Genomic DNA, 19,470 nt, shown 5'->3' with positions numbered 1-19,470 from the left:
ACAGGCATGCTCCATCACACCCAGCTCTATTCTTTATGTAGTAAAATGAGTCAGCAATTACACAACAGTATAATCCAATATCTCATATACTGTTCTTTTCAATTAATTCAGGAACGGCTGCCTCTGAGAAGCCAGTAAGAGAACACAGTATATTTCATGTACTTCTTTGATTTTTTTTTAAACACATCTAACACAGTCACAAAAGTCAAACAACAGTTATAGGAGTTCCTGCTGTGACTGGTCTCCCTGACGCGTCTGATTGTCCTCCGCCCGGAAGGCTGGGAGCGGGCGGTCAGTCGGCCCTACGTATCCCGGTCTGACCTTGTTGGGGAGTCCCCTTCCCTTGTCGCTGGTAGAGAAGGGCAAGGGGGCTTAAGACCCTGACATCTGGCGCCCAACATGGGGCCCCTCAAGGCTGAACCACAGCCAAAGCGAAGAGGCATCCCTGAAAAGATGGGGCAAACACACACCACACATGGTGACCCTGCACTCTCAGCTCTTAGACGCATGCTGAAGAGTAGGGGCCTTGAGTGGTCTCATACACAGGTGGAAAAAGCCTGGGACACCTTTACTCGGGTGGCCCCTTGGCTTCCCGCCGCTAATCTTTTTGACTGGCCCACATGGGATCGTGTAGAACAACTTGTTAAGAGGGAAATCAATTTAGGGGAGGGTCCCCCATTGGGAGTCTGCCCTACATTATCCTCCCTTAAGGCCTGCTTCTCTCCAGGACCTCCCAAAGGGGGCTCCAAGGTTCCCCCCAAAGAGCTGCTGCCTAAAGAACTGCCGGCTCCTCCCATTGCATCTCCTTCCAGGAACTTGCCACATAGTAAACAACGTTGGGAGACCTTTAATGAGGAGCCCAATCCATCTCCATCCGCTCCTCCCAAGGTTGAGGAACCACGAGGGCAGCTAGCCTCTACACATAGGGAGGGCCCACTACTGCCCCGGGGAGGCTCATTGCTGCCATCTTGTATTCTGGGGTCACATCAGACTCCAATGAAAGCCCTCACCCTCCTCCTTCCAGATGGCGGGAAATATTCCCAGTGGCCATTTTATGATACTGGGCAAGAAATTCACAGACTCTAACCTCCCCCCTCCCTATATGGCCTTCCCAGTAAATGGTAAAATGTTAGTTTGGGAGGGAATGACTACCGATCACAAATTGGCCTGTGCAGGGATGAAAGATCGCTCCATGGGAAGGTGGATTGTGGCTACCAAAGATATTGGCACACAGCTTCCACAAGAGAGCTGGCAGATGGAAAGGGATTCCTTATCTTCAAGTCTCTTCTTTCTTGCGCTTCTCTGCTCTTCCTGCAAACTCGAATGCCTCCTCTTCTCCCCCTCTCAATCCCTCCTCCTCCTCCAACTTCACCCCACCCAGCCCACCTAGTCCTCCTGCCATGAGGTCCCACATACGCCCGGTGTGGAGGGAGTAACCAGCCCAACCATCAGTGGCATGTCCTAGTAAGGAGTATGATATAGTAGCCCCAGTCCCCACAAGTATTGGGAGATAATTGTTTCACAATTTTCTGCGTCCAAACCTGAATTGATTACTAACCAGGAATAAGGGTTAAAATGCCCTAGGCATCAAGTTTCTGTTAGAACATTTTGGCCCCTTTCAGATCCAGATCTCAGTCAAGGCTAACATTGAAATATAAATAGAGAAAGCCTGAAGGCTCAGGAGGAGACCGGTCTCAAATCCAAAAAAGAAAAAAAGAGCAAAAAGTCTTACCTGAACTCCAGCAAAAGTAAATTTTATGGTGCTTTACTAAAGTACTTAACGGCCGTACCATTTTTCCAGGACTCTCGTTTTTTTTTTTTTTTAATTCTACATTTTTTTTGAGCTCATGACTTTTTTGATCAGTTCTATTTTTTTTTTTTTTATTCAACTAGAGTTTTTGAACATCTGTTACATTGTAATGGAGATTCACCTATAAAGTTTCAAGGCCTTTGATTTTGTGTTATGTGTATGTTGTGCTGTCTGATGTCATGTTTTGTCTGTATCAAAACTGAGTGCTCCTAAAATTAAAATTTAAAAATAGATCCAAATACTTTTAATTCACATGATTTAAAAAGGTTCAATTTAAATTGGGTAAACTAATAGAAGTAAAATGTCTTGAAAATAACTCGCAAGTCTCTAGGTGGTCAAACTAATAAAATGTTGATGTTAATAAAATGTCTAACATCAAAAAAAAAAACCAATAGTTATAACCCTTTGTTTAGGTTTCATGATAGTAAAATATTTGAATTAGAGCTATTTTATTCCTTTTTTAAATTATAAAGGTACAGTAAATGAATCAGTGGTTCCTATATTTTATGCCAATTCCTATAAAATTGCATTTAAAACCATGTAACCACCACTTCTCTAGTTGAACTTTTCTTTAGTAATAGACTGAATCATTGGTTTTCGGTACCAGATACTGTCTGATATGTGTACCAGTTTTCAAGAAATTCATGTCTATCGAAGGACTATAATAAATCTCTAATATAATAATGTATATGAGAGCACTTTGTAAAGAAAAAATATTAGACAAATGTTGGTTAGTACATTAACTGCCTTTAACACCTGAACTTTTCCTATTTCATAAGCCATAAAAATTGAAGAATAGAAAGGGAATGTTAATTAGGAACCAAGAGTCAGAAGCTAAAATTGAAATCAACCCTGCAAATTCCTTAAATATCTCTGGACCATACATAGTGGTGCATGCCTGTAATCCTAGTGGCTAGGGAGTTTGAGGCAGGAGGATGGCAAATTCAAAGCCAGCCTCAGCAATTTAGCAAGGACTTCAGCAACTTAGCAAGACCCTGACTCAAAATCAAAAATAAAAAGCGTTGAGGATGTGGCTCAGTAGTTGAGTGCCTCTGGGTTCAACCCCCCATCCCCCACATCAAAAAAAAAAAAAAGGAAAGAAAAGAAAAAAAATCACTGTACCAAAAAATATATTCTTAACCAATACATCAAATTTTTACAAATTTATATATAACCGCATTGTCCACCTGCTCTCTCCATATACTTATTCTGTGAGGAAGCACTTTAATATGGCCAAATAGAAGTACTGATTTTTATGTACCAACAGAAACTCCAAGAACTATAAAAATAAACCCAAACATTTAGCTTTTCTCCTGTTTTGATTTCTATTGACTTAGAGCCATATGATAATTTAAATACCTAGTTTTAAAACAATGTACCTCTGTACCACTATTCATTTTGCCTTTTTCCATCCCCAAACACTTGAGAGCAGGGATAACAGGCCTTAAGGAAACACTCAAGAGGACCTAAGTCCCTACCCTCTACCACCAAGAAAAGAAACTTGCTAGCCACTTTTTCTTAACCTCCAGAAAAATTCTTTCAGACAGGTAAGATATTAAAGACAAGTTAGATTTCAGTAGGGCCTCTGCAATACTGTCTGTTTTCATTATGTGTTAAAAATGTTAAAGGCTATCGGTTATAAGGAAATAAGAACAAAGGTCCTATTTTTCTGTTAACTACCTTGTAAGATTTTATAAGATTTTCTCTTTTAAGACAAGCTAAAACTAAATATCATGATTATAACAAAGTAAACACCTGTGACAGTGTCATAAAATTCTTAATAAATGGTAATAAGTATTAAATAAATATGAAAGATAAAAAAACAAAAGTCATACCTTAATAATTAATGGATCAGAAAAGATTATAATTATAAAGAAAATTAGAAAAATATTTTGAGGTGAATGAAAAGGAAAGCATAACATATCAAAATCTCTATGAGATACAACTAAAGCACAGGTTCAGAGAGAACTATGAACACCAGTATCAAAATAGGTTTTAAAATCAATAACCTAATCCCCATCTTCAGAAACTAGAAAAAGATGGGCAAATTAAAACCAAAGCAAGTAGACAGAAGGTAACAATAAATATTAAAGCAAAAATAAATACACAAAGAATGGAAAAAAAAAGAAAAATCAATGAAACCAAGATTCTTCAAAAAGATCAACGAGATTGATCAACCTTTAATTGACTAACCAACAGAAAGAGAAAACTGAAAAATACTAAAATCAGGATCAAAGAAAAGCTCAGGTTCATATGACTTCACTGGTGACTTCTACCAAACATTTAATGAATTAACACTAATACTTTACAAACTTTCAAGAAATGGAAGAGAAAACATTTCCCAATTCATTCTATGAGGCCAATATATGCCTGATACCAAAACCAAAAAAAGATATCATAAGAAAACTACTGCCCAATATGTCCTGTGAATATAGATGCAAAAATCCTCAATAAAACACTAGAAAACTGAATCTAGCAACATATAAAGAGAATTATACACCATAACTAAGAGGGATGTAACCTAGGAATAAATCAATTATTCTAAATTGCAAATCAATTATTATAACACACCAGAAAAGAGGGCCAAAATTTAATAACACTAAAAAAAAGGTTTTAAAAGCACTCAACAAAATCCAACATCCTTACATGATACAAAAAACAAAAACAAACAAAAAACCTCAGCAAACAAGGAACAGAAAGGAACGTCCTCAATCTGATAAAGGAATCTACAAAACCCCACAGCTAACATCATACTTAATGGTGAAAAGACTGAATGTTTTTTCCCCAAAGATCATAAGTAAGACAAGGATCATGACATCTCTCATTACTTTTATTCAACCTTATCTGGTAAGAAAAAGAAGAAGGCATTCACATTGGGAAGGAAAAGTAAAACCATCTTTACCTTAAAGATGACATAATGTTGGATACAGGAAATCTGAAAGAATCCACACCAAAACAAACAAACAAAAAAAACCAACAAGAGCAAATGAATGATTGAAGCAAGACTGCAGGATATAAGATCACACAAAAATTAGTTGAATTTCTATATATTATCAATGAAGAATATGGAAATAAAATTAAGAAAAACAGTCAAGCAGCATGGTTCACACCTGTAATCCCAGCTACCTGGGAAGCTGAGACAGGAAGATCAGAAGTTAGAGGCCAGTCTGGGCAATTTAGGGAGACCCTGTCTCAAAAATAAAAAGAAAGAAAGAAGAAGAAAGAAAATATTTTAAAGGACTGGGAGGTAGCTCAGTGGTAGAGTACCAACTCCCAGTATCCCCCCAACCCCCCACAAATCTATTCATAGTAATAGCAAAAAAATAAAATATTTAGGAATAAACACAAGTACAAGATATGTGCACTAAAAACTATAAAACATAATTGAAAGAAATTAAGGATGATCTCATGCATGGGAAGACATCTCAACTTAATGGATTGAAAGACTTAACACTCTTAAGATGGCAATACTCCAAAAACTGATTTATATATTCAAAAGATATGCTATGAAAATTCCACCTGTCTTTTTGCAGCAATTGTCAAGACAATCCTAAAATTAATATGGAAATACAATGGATCCAGAATAGCAAAAACAATTTTGAAAAAGAACAAAGTTTGAGGGCTCACACTTTTCAATTTCAAAACTTATAATAAAGCCATGTAATGGGCTAGGGATGTAGCTCAGTGGTGGAGTACTTGCCTAGCATGTGCAAGGCCCTGGGTTTGATCCAGTGCAGGAAAGAAAGAAAGAGAGAAAGAGAGAAAGAGAAAGAGAGAGAAAGAGAGAGAGAGAGAGAGAGAGAGAGAGAGAGAGAGAGAGAGAGAGAGAGAGAGAGAGAGAGAGAGATGAAGAATATGAATGAAGAAAAGAAAGGATGGGAAGGAAATCACAGTACTCAAGACAGTGTGATAATGGCACCAGGATTGATACGCAGGTCAATGGAAAAGAATCTAAAAGTAAATCCTTACATTTATGGCCAAATGATTTACAAAAAGGTGCCAAGGGGGGATAAGGGTGTAGCTCAGCAGTAGAGTGTATGCTTAGCAAGCGCAAAGCCCTGGTTTAATCTCCAGCATCCCTCTCCCATAAAACAGTACCAAAACAATTTAATGGGGAAAGACTAGTTATTTCAAAAAAGGGTGCTGGGACAGCCACAAGCCACGTGCAAATTTGAACTCCTACCTCATGCAGAACACAAAAATTAACTAAAAACCAAAACAAAGCCCTAAATATAAAAGCTAAAACCATAAAACCATTTTGCTTTGTTTTAATGGTACTCTACCACTGAACTACATTATCAATGCTTTTTATTTTTATATTGAGACAGGGTCTTGTACACTGCCAAGGTTGTTCTTAAATTTGTGATCCACCTTCCTCAGCCTCCCCAGTCACTGGGATCACACAGATGTGTGCCACCATGCCTGGCAAAAACTATAAAACTAAGAAAACATAGGATCTAATCTTCGTGTCCTTGGATTGGATGATAGTTTCTTAGATATGACACCACAAGCACAAACAATCTTCTCCCCCCCAAAAAAACTGTACCTTGTCAAAATTAAAAATCTCAGTGTTTCAAGGACAGTATCAAGGTAAAACAAGCCACGTAATGAGATAAAATATTTTTAATCATATGTATGCTATAGGACTTGTATCCAGAATATATAAAGAACTCTTATAACTCAACCATAAAAAGACAACCCAATTAAAATAGGGGTAAATGATTTGAATAGACATTTGAAGATACACAAATGGCCAATAAGCAAATGATAAAATACTCCTATCGCTAGTCATTAGGGAAATGTGAATCAAAGCCACCTGATACCACTTTATAACCACTAGGATTTGGCTATATAACTAAAAGGCCATAACAAGTAGGCAGATGTGGAGAACCTGGAACCCTTATACATCACTGGTAGGAATACAAAATGGTGCAGTCATTTTGAAGAGCAGTTTGTCAGTTTCTCAAAACATTAAACATGGGAAAAAAAAAAAAACACAAAAAAACATTAAACATGGCTCAGAGATAGAGCACCTGCCTGGCAGAGGCCCTGGGTTCAATCCCCAATACCTCAAAAAAAAGGGGGGGGGTAAATATAAGTTATCATATAACCCACTCCTGGGTATATGCAAAAAAAAAAAAAAATGAAAACGTATGTCCATGGCTAGAACTTTACAAAATTGTTCAGTGCACCATTATTTGTAATAGTGAAAAGTGGAAACATTGGACTGGGGATGTTCAGTGGGCTGGGGATGAACATTGGGTAGTTCAGTGGTAAAACACTTTCCTAGCATACATGGTCCTAGGTTCAATCCCCAGCACCACCAAAAGGAAAAAAAAAAAAGTCAAAATCAACCCAAATATCCATTAGTTGATGAAGCAACAACAAAATATGGTGTATCCATGAAATGGAACATTATTTAGTCATAAAACGAAATTAAGTACTAGGGCTGGGAATGGAGCTCAGTGGTAAACAGCCTGCTTAGCATTAGCATGTGCAAAGCCCTTTCATTCCCCAACATCAAAAAAAAAAAAAAAAGCATGAGGTACTGATACATAGTACAACATGAATGAACCTTGAAAATACAGTGCTAGAAAAATAAGCTAAAGGCCATATATTGTATGATTCCATTCACATGATTTGTCTAGAGAGACTAAAAGTAAATTAGTGGTTGCTTAGGGCTGGGAAGGGGAAGTAACAAATAGGGCTAAAGAATTCTGTTTTTGTTCCATTAATTGAATAGATTTCATTTTTTTAGAGGTGTTTTAGGTTTACAGGCAAATTAAGCAGAAAGTACAGAGTTTTCCTGGATCATACCCCTCTTTCCACCTTACAGTTTCCCCTGTTATTAATATCTTGCATTGGTAATGAACTATCATTACTTTACTGTTAATAATCAAAGTCGCAGTGCTTTTCATTATCTCTAAAGTTTTGCCTTTTCTGGAATGTCATATCATTAGAATCATATAATAGTTGGCCTTTTCAAACTGGTTTCTTTCACTAAGCAATATGCAGTTAAGACTCCTCCACGTCTTTTCATGGCTTGATACCTTGTTTCTCTTTATTGCTGAATAGTATTCCATTCTAAGAATGTTCCATGGCTTTTTATGAGTCTCTTTTTAGGGTGGTGAAAATATTATATAATTAGTGATGATCTTTGCATAACTCTGAATATACTAAAACCCACAGAATTATACACAGCAAGAGGGTGAATTATCTTTCAACCTTCAAAAGCAAAATGAATAATAGGGAAGAATCAAGATGGTGCATAGGCTGGGAATGTGGCTCAGTGGTAGAGTGCTTACCCAACATGTATGTGGCCTTGCTTTCCATCCATAGCACCACAAAAAAAGGGTACAAAGACACAAAAGTTTACCTGGAAAGAGTATTATGGAGGGGAGGGGACAAGCATAAGAGTTCTAATTATGAGCTTAAAAAGGGATAAAACTATTGGATTTAGCCAACAGGGAGATTCCTGATAATTATAAATTTAAATACTACAGTAAAAGAAAGAAACTAGTCTACAAAGGCTTGAGGAGATTGCTTAGGCTTCATAGTGAACAGGTTTAACTTCAGCAAGAGAAGACATGATTGTAGTTGCACTAATCTCATTAATCTGAACACATGATTCCCTGAAAAGGCTCTAAAACTGACACACGCTTTAAATGCATCGCTATATCAATGCTATACAATCATTCATCTAATCCATCTCACTTTGACGTTAGGCACTCTATTAAGGCAGGTGGAGAGGTAAGGAGGACAACAGACAATTACATTTACAATTCTTTGAACTCTTTTTTTTTTTTTTTTTTTTTTTGCGGTACTGAGGATCGAACTCAGGGCCTTGTGCTTGCGAGCCAAGCACTCTACCAGCTGAGCTGAGCTATCTCCCCAGCCCTGAACTCTTTACTGTAATGACTATTAATGCCCATCCACTGAAGTCATGCCAATATATTCCCTGATAAAATCTGATTTCTCTCATCCCCTCCATTCCTATTATACCAACACTAGTCAGGGTCCATTCATAGATGGGACTCCCCGTCATCTCTTTCCTCTCTATTTCTGCTTCCCTGGTCAACTTAGTATGTTTTTCTTCACTATAAAAAAGAAATACCTGAGGGCTAAGGGTATAGCTCAGTGGTAGAGCAGATGCTTGAAGCCCTGGGTTTGATCCCCAGCACCGCTAAACAAACAAGTACAAGACTGGTAATTGAATGAATAAATGAAAAAAAAAAAAAAAAAAAAAAAGGAATATTTTGAAATTGACTTAAACTGAACCAGTATCAAAAAAAAAATTATAAAAATTGTTTTTTTTAAATGCTCCCTCCTGAGGAAAAAAAACTGAAAAAAAAAAAAAAACAAGAACTCTTTATTATTTAACCATCTTTTTTTTTTGCACTTATTTTTACATCCTAATGCTCTAATTCTTGAGGCAACTCATAAAAGTTTCAAGTTAAGTCTGAGAAAATTATTTTATTTACATAAAGTGGTACCAGCAGTTTCAACTAAAAAGGAAAAAAGCAGGAGGGCCTTTTTCACCACTCCCTTTTAAAAATGTGAAGTGAAAAGGTATCTCCCACTGATCAAAAAAAAAAAAAAAAAAAAAAGCTGCATGCCTAGCCACTGCTCTTTACCACTACAAAGAAAAAACAAAGCAAGTAGCAGCATCTTCATTCAATGCTAGGGCTACTGTAACTTCCTTCACCACCACAGCCTAGGTCTTTTATTTAGCACATCTTCAGAAAGTGAGAATGTCTAATCACTTCTTCCTGCTGCTAACCTTTCTGCCAGTTTTCTCCAATCAGAAGGAAAAAGAAGATAAAGTAGGCATCTCTAAACTGAGGGTTAATTCCTGCTCCTCCTCTTTCATTTCAACTCCATGCCTTTGCCTTTCTTCTACCTATTCTTTTTTGAAGCTGAAGCTAAGTATATCTTCACCAAAATATAAAACTACACCTATTTTAACATGCCTGAAGTAGTTACAAACTGTCTCAGCAAGATGGTTTATATTTACTGCCTTTGCTTCTTTCCCGCCCAACCCTTCTCAAATTGTTAGCACAATGAGCCACTCCCTGGGGAACTGTTAAATCCAAATTTCTAGGTCTCATTCCCAGAGATTCTGATTCAACAAGTATCTTCCACACTTAGAAAAATACTGACCCAAAATTATCAAGCCTAACTTATCAAGCACATCATAAGTTGGCTCCTGATTATCTTTCCATCCTTAACTCTGATGACACTTTCATGTGTGCCTTATGCTATAATCTCAGGGTTAGTAAAATCTGCACTGATAGCAAGCCAAATTAGCTTGCTGCTTGTTTTTGTGAATAAAGTTTTATTGAAACACAGCATGCCCTTCTAATACATTCTTCCTACAGCTATTTTTGTGAAACAATGGTAGAGCTGAACAATTACTATAGAGATCATATGGCCTACACATATTTACCATCTGGCCCTTTACAGAAAGTTTGCCAATTCTTGTTTTACAAAAATAATTATTTTCCTGTGCAGTATGCTTTAGGATATTCCACTTTTCCTATTTTGGAGGACCCCTTCCTTTTAGATTCATTCCTATTGGGTGAACCACCATGTCGGACATACCTAGACAGGCACTCATTCTTAGTGCCCCCAAAGCACTCTCCCTTTATTATTTTCATTTCTTACCTGACTATACTGTAAGTACTTTCTATCTATCTGCCTCGCCTACAGAAATGTCAAAGATCCTGGAGATCAGTTGCAAAGACATTCATTTTATAACTACTGCCTAGAATGGTGCCTGGTACATATTACGTGGCCAACAAATAATTAATGAATAATTATTCTGACAACCTTAGAGAGAAAGACATTCTGAATACAGTCATTTAAGCTTAATATTTCAACTGGTTTCTATAGTATTAAAATTATTTGCCAGGTACAGTGGCACATGCCTGTAATCCCAGTGGCTCAGAAACCTGAGGCAGGATTGCAAGTTCAAAGCCAGCCTCAGCAACTCAGAGAGGCCCTAAGCAACTCAGTGAAACCCTGTCTCTAAATAAAATATAAAAAGAGTGGGGATGTGATTCAGTGGTTAAGCATCCCTGGGTTCAATCCCTGATACCCAAGGGGGGAAAATTATTTCCTAGTTTTAAAACTGTCTGTAGAGGTAACCACGTTAAAATGTGCACATAATCTGGAAAGGAAAAAAAGGCACACTATGTCTATCAGAATAGTTCAGTAGATGAGCTGGTTCTTCTGTCTTGAACTTGTATAAAGTGTTGATGGAGTAGGACAGATGTCTGGGAACCCAGGTCCAACTATAGCAGAGTATTGCTAAAGGGCCAATTAGGGGATTTCAGAGGCAGGTTTAAGAATGTTAAAAAATTTTGGGCAGGGGCGGGAGGCCAAGTTAAAATTTTTGCAAGAGACAAGACCTACTTAGAAGGCAAGGGATAAGTATAAGAAACCTCAGTTCCAGATAATCATGTGTAGCAAAAGGTGGAAAGGAAGTATGGAAACAGCAGCCAATATTAGCATCTTGTAGCCAGTGGCTGGCCTGTCCCACAACCAACAGTTCTTCAGCTAGAACTTGATGCCCTTAACTGTCAGGCTGGGCAATATAATTTGGTGGTCTCTTACCAGTTTACAGTATAACAGGAACTCATCTGATTTAGGATATTTCAACTTATTTATTCAATAAACATAAAAATAAAAAATAAAAACCTTTGTCTCTGATCAAAGGCTCTGAAAATCACACATTTCTGTTTTCTTTGTAATTGAACACAGCAAGTCAATAAGAGGCTTTCATAAAAATAAGAATTATTTCCTAGTAGACATGCTTTCTCACATCTATTTACTTATTTATTTTTGTACTAGAGATTGAACCAAGGGTGCTTTGTCATTGAGCCACATCCCTGGTTCTCATTTTTTATTTTGAGATAGGGTCTTGCTAAGTTGCTGAGGCTGGCCACAAACTTGCAATCCTCCTGCCTCAGCCTCTTTAGTTGCTGGTGTTATATGCTTATGCCACCACACCCAGCTTTGTCACATAATCTAACAGTTAAGGGCAGAGGTTACATTTCTTTCATATTCCATCATTCCACCATTTGGGGTGTAGGGCAAAGTGTAGTATAGGTATAGACACAGTTACAAATGTTATACAATAAGAATACATGAAAGAATTACCAAAAGAAGGATCTCAGGTACCTACTGCAATATAGTAAAGCTCACAGAAGTCACTGCTAGTAATATAACCATGGTAATTTTTTTTCCCTTATGGGGGTGTTCAACGATGGCCTCACACATGCTAGGTAAGCACCCTACCACCCTACCAGCCTCACAGTAATGATTTTTAGTACCAACCATGTGTTAAGACTGAACTAGATTCTTTATGTGATTCATTTATAATCCTTACCAAAGCCTGCAAAGAAGGTATTGGCCTCATTTTTTTGTGTGTGGGGGGGGTTGCAGATGGACACAATACCTTTGTTTTATTTTATTTTTTTTATGTGTTGCTGAGGATTGAACCCAGTACCTCACGCATGCCAGGCAAGTGCCCTACCACTGAGCCACAACCCCAGTCCTTGGCCTCATTTAAAAGAAAAGGAAGAAGAAACTCAGTAGAAACTCAGGAAGCTAAATAACTTACTAAGATTTTTTTCCTTCCCAGCTAGCCTAAGAGGAGACCTTGTAAGATAGTTTTTCACTCTGGTTAACATGTTCCCAAACTCCCTTTTTAGGGGCAATCTACCTCTTGCTCTATGTCCCCCTATTTGCTATTATATGTCTGCTTTTGCTGTTTTGCTCAACTAGAGCACATTGAATAAAGCCCAGGCATTTCTGGGCAATGGCCATAATGTTATTTTGTTCCAGTTAATCATTATTAACTAGTATTTTCTGTTGTTTGAGGTATACTACTAGATGAAATTTAATATCCTCCTTCTACTGTGTGCTAGTTTTTAAAATAACCCATTTGTGATTTTATAGGTATGTGGAATAACTCAAAATCCTGTAAGTTTTTCTTGGACTTATTTGAGATTACTGAAGATTTTAAGAAAGTTGTTGTGCTTCAAAGATCTGAAAAGGAAGCAACTGAAAATTAGGTAGAATACAGTATGAGTCACAAGTTGAGAAAATTAAAGAACAATATGTTCTTTTAGCATCATTAAATGGTTACAAAATTATTATTTTCTGGGAAAGATAATGGACAGAATTCAGATATAATTTCAATATTAACCCTTAAATATTGAACTAGCAAAGACTATGAAAAGTTATTTCCTAACTTTTCTGGAAAACTTTTGAAACTACCCACTTATCTTAGAAATACCAACCCTATTAGGAAAGGTTTGCTGCTTCACAAGCAATCTGTTCCTCTAGGTGAGTACTAAGTCCAGAGACCAGTGCTAGGCTTTCCCTTCTATCACTTTTCTCAGAGCCTTCTACAAGAAGATGAAAAGCAGATAATGTAGAATAAAACAGAGAGCATAGAGAAGCTAGACACTGGTTTTTGTTTTTTTTTTTTTTTTTTTTTTTTTTTGATCTGAAGATGTGTGAAACAAAACAGCAGCAGCAAAAATTTAGTAGTTTGGCGAGGGTAAAAAGGGCACCCATTGGGGCTGGGGTGATAGCTCAGTCGGTAGAGTGCTTGCCTTGTAAGCACAAGGCCATGGGTTTGATCCCCAGCACCCTCCCCCAAAAAAAGGAGGGGCACCCAAAGGAAACCACTATCCCAAAGAGTACAGCCAAAGACTGCAGAAAATTAGGCTGTGAAAAGAACCGGGAAGGGCTGATCTCAAAAACTGGCAAATTTTAAAAGTTTGATTCCTAAAATAAATAGGCCCAATTCTTAAACATCCTAAAACACCAATACACAAATCCTTGACCGTCCCTATCTTCATGGAATAAACCTAAACAATATAAACTTTGGTAGAAAGGAAGACAGTATGAATAGGTTCAACTGTATAAATTAACCAACAATGAACATTATCTATTATCTTAAAATCACAAAGTTGGACACATCGGATAGGAAAAGTGGGATGGAGATGGAATATTAAGGTAAATTAACAAGAATAAATTCACTACTTTCTTAGAGAAAGGCTTTCTGGAGGAAATTAGATTCCAGACTCTGGCCAAATAGCAACAGGAGCTTAGCAGTGTTCCAACCAACCACAGGAAAATAGCTCGGAAGGGGTGTGAACCGATTATATGAATGGGGCATTGAGTGAGGGATTCTGAGAAGGGGAAATAGTCAAAGGGAATAGGGCTGGTTCAGGGTGCACAAGTTAAGGTCTTCGAACAGAAGACGGGCTGAGAGGGGGCAAGGAAGGGCAAAAAGAAAACGCACTATAGTTTCTTCACTTATTTCGCTAGGCAGGTCAAAGAGGAGGGTTAGAATTCTCTGGAAGCGCTGGCAAACAGGGTTGCTCGGGAATAAAGACAGGGCCCTTCCTGGAAAAACACAGCCTCAGTGTTCCCAGAATTCTTGGTTGGGTACCATCTGGCAATAAGTGGAGAAGAGCAGGGATGTCTAAGGCAGGTGTTGCTTGGGTGTTGGCATGGACTTCTGAGCTGAGGCTCAGAGGCAGACTAGTACTTAGCGACAAGCAGGCGGCGGCGGCAGCTGCGCGGGCAAACCACAGGACTTACCTTACTGTCATCCATTTCGGCAGAGGCCGGCCTGGCCAGGCACTCCCTCCCCCGGCCCTCCCTGGCTCAGCCGGCCCGGCCCGGCCCCCGCCCCGGGGAAGAAGGGGATATGGTTCTGACTGCCTCCTCCTCTCGCCTAACAGTTCACTTCCCTGATGCCAGTCACGGGGACCAGGGACTAGTTCAGGAATGGCAGAGCGGACCTTGGAGGCAGCCCAAAACGCCTCCCTTCACCGCCGCCGCCTCCTCCTCCCCCTCCATGACAGTCTCTGGGTGTGTTTACAGACGCCCTAGAGAGGCGCCGAGACCTGAGAGTGGGCGGTAGTGCCCCACGAGGAATGACCTCTTCGGCTACCGTAGCGCGGCGGTGATGGTGGGGATTGTAGTTTTCCTTTCCATAGTTGCTGCACAGCTGACTAGAAAGAGAACTACAACATCCAGAGAGCCTCAGACAGAAGCGTCTGTTTTCCCGTTGGGCCTCAAGCACCAAGGAGGCGGAGCCTGCGGGAAACTGAAATTACGTTTCCCACAGCGCGCTGGGCCTTCGGTTGGTTCTGGATTGCCTGCGGCCGGCGGATAGGAACAGTGGGAGTTTGATGCCCTGCGAAGCAACGGTGGACGCAGGGCCCTGGGGCGGGCCTTTTCTGGGACGCTAGGAAGATGATAAATAAAGTTCTTTATTTTTAAAAATGTATTTATGTATTTATTTTTGGTACCTGAGATTGAACCCAGGGACGCGTAACCCCTAAGCCACACCCCCAGCGCTTTTTAATAAAATATTATTTATATTTTTGATAAAATATTTAGAGACAGGCTCTCTCTTAGTTGCTTAGGGCCTCGATAAATTGCTGAGTCTGGCTTAGAACTCATCCTGCCTCAGCCTCCCAAACCGCTGGGATTACAGGCGTGTGCCTTCAGGGGACTCCAGGCCCAGCTTAAGTTCTTTATTTAAAAAAATTATAATTAGAATGTAAAATGGTTCAGCTGCTTTACAAAACAGTTTGGGGGCTGGGGATATAGCTCAGTTGGTAGAGTGACTCTCAAGCAAAAGGCCCTGGGTTCGATCCCAGCACCGCAAAAAAAAAAAAAAAAAAAAAAAACAGTTCGGCAGTTCCTCAGAATATTAAACATAGTTCTACCATATGACCACTCCTGGGTAGCTACCCAAGAGAAGAGGAAACGTGACTACACAAACACGTATACAAATGTTCTCTCCTAGTAGTATGATTCCTAAATAATCAAAAAGTGGAAATTACCCAAATGTCCATCGATGGATGAACCGAGACACCATTTGTGGACTATAGCTATAAAAGAATATTACTGGGGCATAAAAAAGAATAAAGTACAAATACATACTACTATGTGCTTAAACCTTGAAAACAGTGTTAGGTGAAAGAAGCCAGTCACCAAAGGTCATGTAGTATATGATTCAATTTATAATGAAATGTCCCAGAATCGACAGATTTAAAGGAACGAAAAGTCCATTGGTGGTTGCCAAGTGCTCAGGTTGAGGAATAGCAGGGAAAGAGGGAAGCTGGACCAGGAGATTGAATGGTAATAGATACTGGGTTTCTTTTTGAGGTGGTGAAAATGTTTTTAAGTTGATTCTGGTGGTTGGCTGCACACTGTGAATATACTAAAATGTCACTGAATTTTATGCTTTGAGTGAATTACATACTTCAATGAAATTATTAAAAAATAACTTAAAAATCTGGGTCCTAAAAAAGTCACTGAACTTGTTTTTGTTGTCATTGTCCAAGTCTATTATAGGCCTTTGTTTATTTCTTTTTTTAGTTGTAGATGGGCACAATACGTTTATTTTATTTATTTTTATGTGGTGCTGAGAATCAAACCCAGTGCCTCACATGTGCTGGTGAGCACTCTACCACTAAGCCACAACTCCAGCCCCCTATCATACAGGTCTTTGAGAAACTGTGTGTTTACAGATGTTACTTCAGTAAAGCTTTGAGCTCATACATTTTCAAAGACTCCTAAAATGTTTTGGTAACCCTTCCAAAACTCAACTGAGGTAGACTTCCCAGATTTATTAATAAATCTATAGGACACACAGTTACATTTGTATTTCAAATAAAAAATAAATATTTTTTAGTATAAGCATTTCCAAATGCTATATTGGAGATATACTTTGACCATAAAATAATTATTTGTTGTTGATCTGAAAATCAAATGTCACTGGATAATCTCTGTTTTATCTGGCAACTCTAAATTGAGGAGGAATAACAGAAAGTTTGAATGGTCTCTGTTGGAGCCATACAATGTTTCAGGGGGGACTAGCAGGTCAGTTTCCCCTCAGGTGACAAAAATTCACACAGCCCTCTGAAAAGGTGCTTATCCATAATGACCTTCAGCATTCAGGAGACCTAAGAATTACTTGCCATGCTTCGCTGTGTGTGAGCAGCTCTTGGGCTCTAGAGTTCAGCCTGCGCACTCAGGATAGAGGACCAAGATATCTTGAGCCATGTAATGGACTCTTAGACCCCATTTTCAGGAGAATGGTTATCTCTTGCGGGGAGAAGGAGAGGAATAGGATAAGGAAGCCTAGGGCAGCTAGGTGTATATTTAACTTTTAAAGAGAAAAAGCAAATGTGTTAAATGTGGTGGTTGGTATGTAGTATATGTCATTTTAAAATATATTTCTGAACATTTTAAATGTTTCACGGAAGATAATTTTTTTAAATTAAAGTATAAGTAAACCTGCTCACATTAAATAAAAAGTGTAGGGCTGGGAGTGTAGCTCAGTGTTAGAGTGGGTGATTAGCATGCCAGAGGCCCTGGATTCAATCCCTGGCACTCACACACAAAAGAGTGTGGAAATACTTGTAAACAATTCTTAATTTGGAACATATGAATCCTAATCATGCCATAAAAGACTTGGTAGAAGGAAAAAATTCTTATGAAGAAGTATTGCAGTCATATTGTTCTGGGGCACAACTTAAGAACAGACCGATCACCACTGAGAAGTCCAAATTTGAGAGTCTTTATTAAGCTGGCCAGCTGACTGTCTCACACAATGCCCCAAAAAATGGCTATTGGGAGAACAGACCTGACCACAGGGTTGTAGGGGTTCTTATACTAAAAATCACATTAATCATAAGTGTCTGTTGCTATGATTCAAAATTATACATTAGCATCGTGAGATCATCGACAGAGGGGGAAGTGGGTCAAAATGACCCTTACCTAGGTACAAACTAAAGAATGGTTACTAACATCCACACAATCACTGTTCACATGGTACATTGTTTAGGAGCAATAGGATCAAAAGAGAGCAATTCTTCACTAAATAGGAGTTGCCATTGTATATTATTAAACATGTCACACCAAGTAACTGATTATGGGCACAGAGGCAGGGTGTTCCATGGGAGAAGCTTATTTCCTACATAACATGGAGTCTCAGAGCAAAATGGAGTCTGTTTAGTCATTTCCCTTAGAGTCTGGCCTATAACATTCTCATGGAGTCAGATCTGTCAGTCCATCACAATATGTTAAGAAATACTCAGAGGGCTAGGGAGGTAGCTCAATGGTAGAGCACATCCTAACATGTGTGAGACCCTAGGTTCAAACCCCAGCACCACAAAAACAAAACACATAAAAAATCTAGAAAAAGAAGTACCCAGAATTAGCAAGAAAGAGGTGAAGAGAGAACAAGATTCTCTAAGTACAAATCCTCAGGAACTTTATAATCCAGGAAGGGAAGTACATACAAGCATGAGACCAAGATAACTCACTAAACAAGCACCTGGTAAAAATAATACAAATCAAATTTAATATCTATGTGGTGAGTTGAGGTTAAAGGGATGTTTATAGTAGATAGGGAGAGCCAAGCATCAGACAGATTGTGGGGTGGCAAAGAAAAAGTGAACACAGCAAACAGATTTTTTTAAAGGGGCTGGGAAATTTAGAAGAATGTGCTCTTAGGATCCTGGGCATTCTCTATATCCATGGTTCTCAATCTTTTCTTTCTATATTGTCTTCTCAAAAGAAACCTCCAACGCATGCAATTCCTTTTTAAAAAATGCAAGTATTTCTCCTTCCCTCACTCTCTCCCCATTACACACAAAAACATTGCACATACTCCCAGGCACCCCACACAGAGGCACTGTTGGCCTATGATGCATCCAGCCTCCACTGCTGCTGAAGAGTTTCTTGTAGGAGCATCCAAAGCAGCACAGCCTTACGCCCACTTCCACTTTGCATGCTCTGCCTGCCCTCATTTCTCTCTCTCCCTCTGTTCATCTCTCTCCTTCTGCTCTTTCTCTTACTGCAAGGCTAAAAGAGCACACAGGTGTCTAAACAGAGTCAAGATGATCATATTACTCCCAGAGCCTCATGGGTCTGCTTAGGCACGTATCCCCAGAGGAACATCAGAGAGAAAGGAAGCTCATTAAAATAGCTTGTTAGACTCCAGCTGATGTTCCATTAACTTTGACACATATGAACTTGAAAATTTTAATAATGCCCTGCCCTTTCCAAACTTCCATTGAAAATGAAAATTGTTTGATGCAATTTTGGCATAGAAAGTTTTGCTAAACCCATTTCCAATATAATCTAGAAATAGCAATGATTTAAAAAGAAGGAGAAGGAAAAAGAAAGAAAGAAAGAAAGAAAGAAAGAAAGAAAGAAAGAAAGAAAGAAAGAAAGAAAGAAAGGAAGGAAGGAAGGAAGGAAGGAAGGAAGGAAGGAAGGAAGGAAGGAAGGAAGGAAGAGGGCTATTAAGAAAGAAGCTATGAAATCCATCTGTACCATACACGGTAAACTTGGGGAAGAAAGTATCCCAGGATCATTCCAGAAATGACCATTCACTACTTCTCTGTTCCTGGTTTGTCTTTTCAAAGATTTGATCAACTGTGCTGAGTGATGAGGATGTTTAAATGTAGCGTATTTTCAGATAGTTAAAATCATGACTGAGAGGAGAAAGGAAAGGAGGAAAACTATTCAAAGGAAAAAAAAATCCACTGATTGGAGAGAGGTAGGGGGTGGCATGGAATTAAGAGAGGAGGGTAAGAGAACAAAAATTAAAC

At 38.8% G+C, this 19,470-nt stretch overlaps 1 protein-coding gene across 2 annotated transcripts in view; it reads right to left on the bottom strand.

Moving 5' to 3' along the window:
* Nucleotides 1–19,470, bottom strand: part of CREBL2 (cAMP responsive element binding protein like 2) — a gene marked incomplete at its 5' end in the record, with an annotated part of 62,291 nt that overhangs the window by 9,889 nt on the left and 32,932 nt on the right. The window contains one exon of one of the 2 annotated variants that reach the window (XM_079140084.1): nucleotides 14,432–14,735. The exons of the other annotated variant lie outside the window; for it this stretch is intronic. Within the exon in view, the coding sequence (XP_078996210.1) occupies nucleotides 14,432–14,446 (15 nt within the window). Of the gene's footprint in view, nucleotides 1–14,431; nucleotides 14,736–19,470 lie in introns of those variants that run through there. 2 annotated transcript variants of the gene reach the window in all.

Source organism: Sciurus vulgaris (genome assembly GCF_902686455.1).
Source record: "Sciurus vulgaris genome assembly, chromosome: 5".
In the NCBI taxonomy this organism is placed as follows: domain Eukaryota; kingdom Metazoa; phylum Chordata; class Mammalia; order Rodentia; family Sciuridae; genus Sciurus; species Sciurus vulgaris.
The sequence above is the reverse complement of the archived record's forward strand: the minus strand, read 5'-3'. Positions and strand labels throughout refer to the sequence as shown.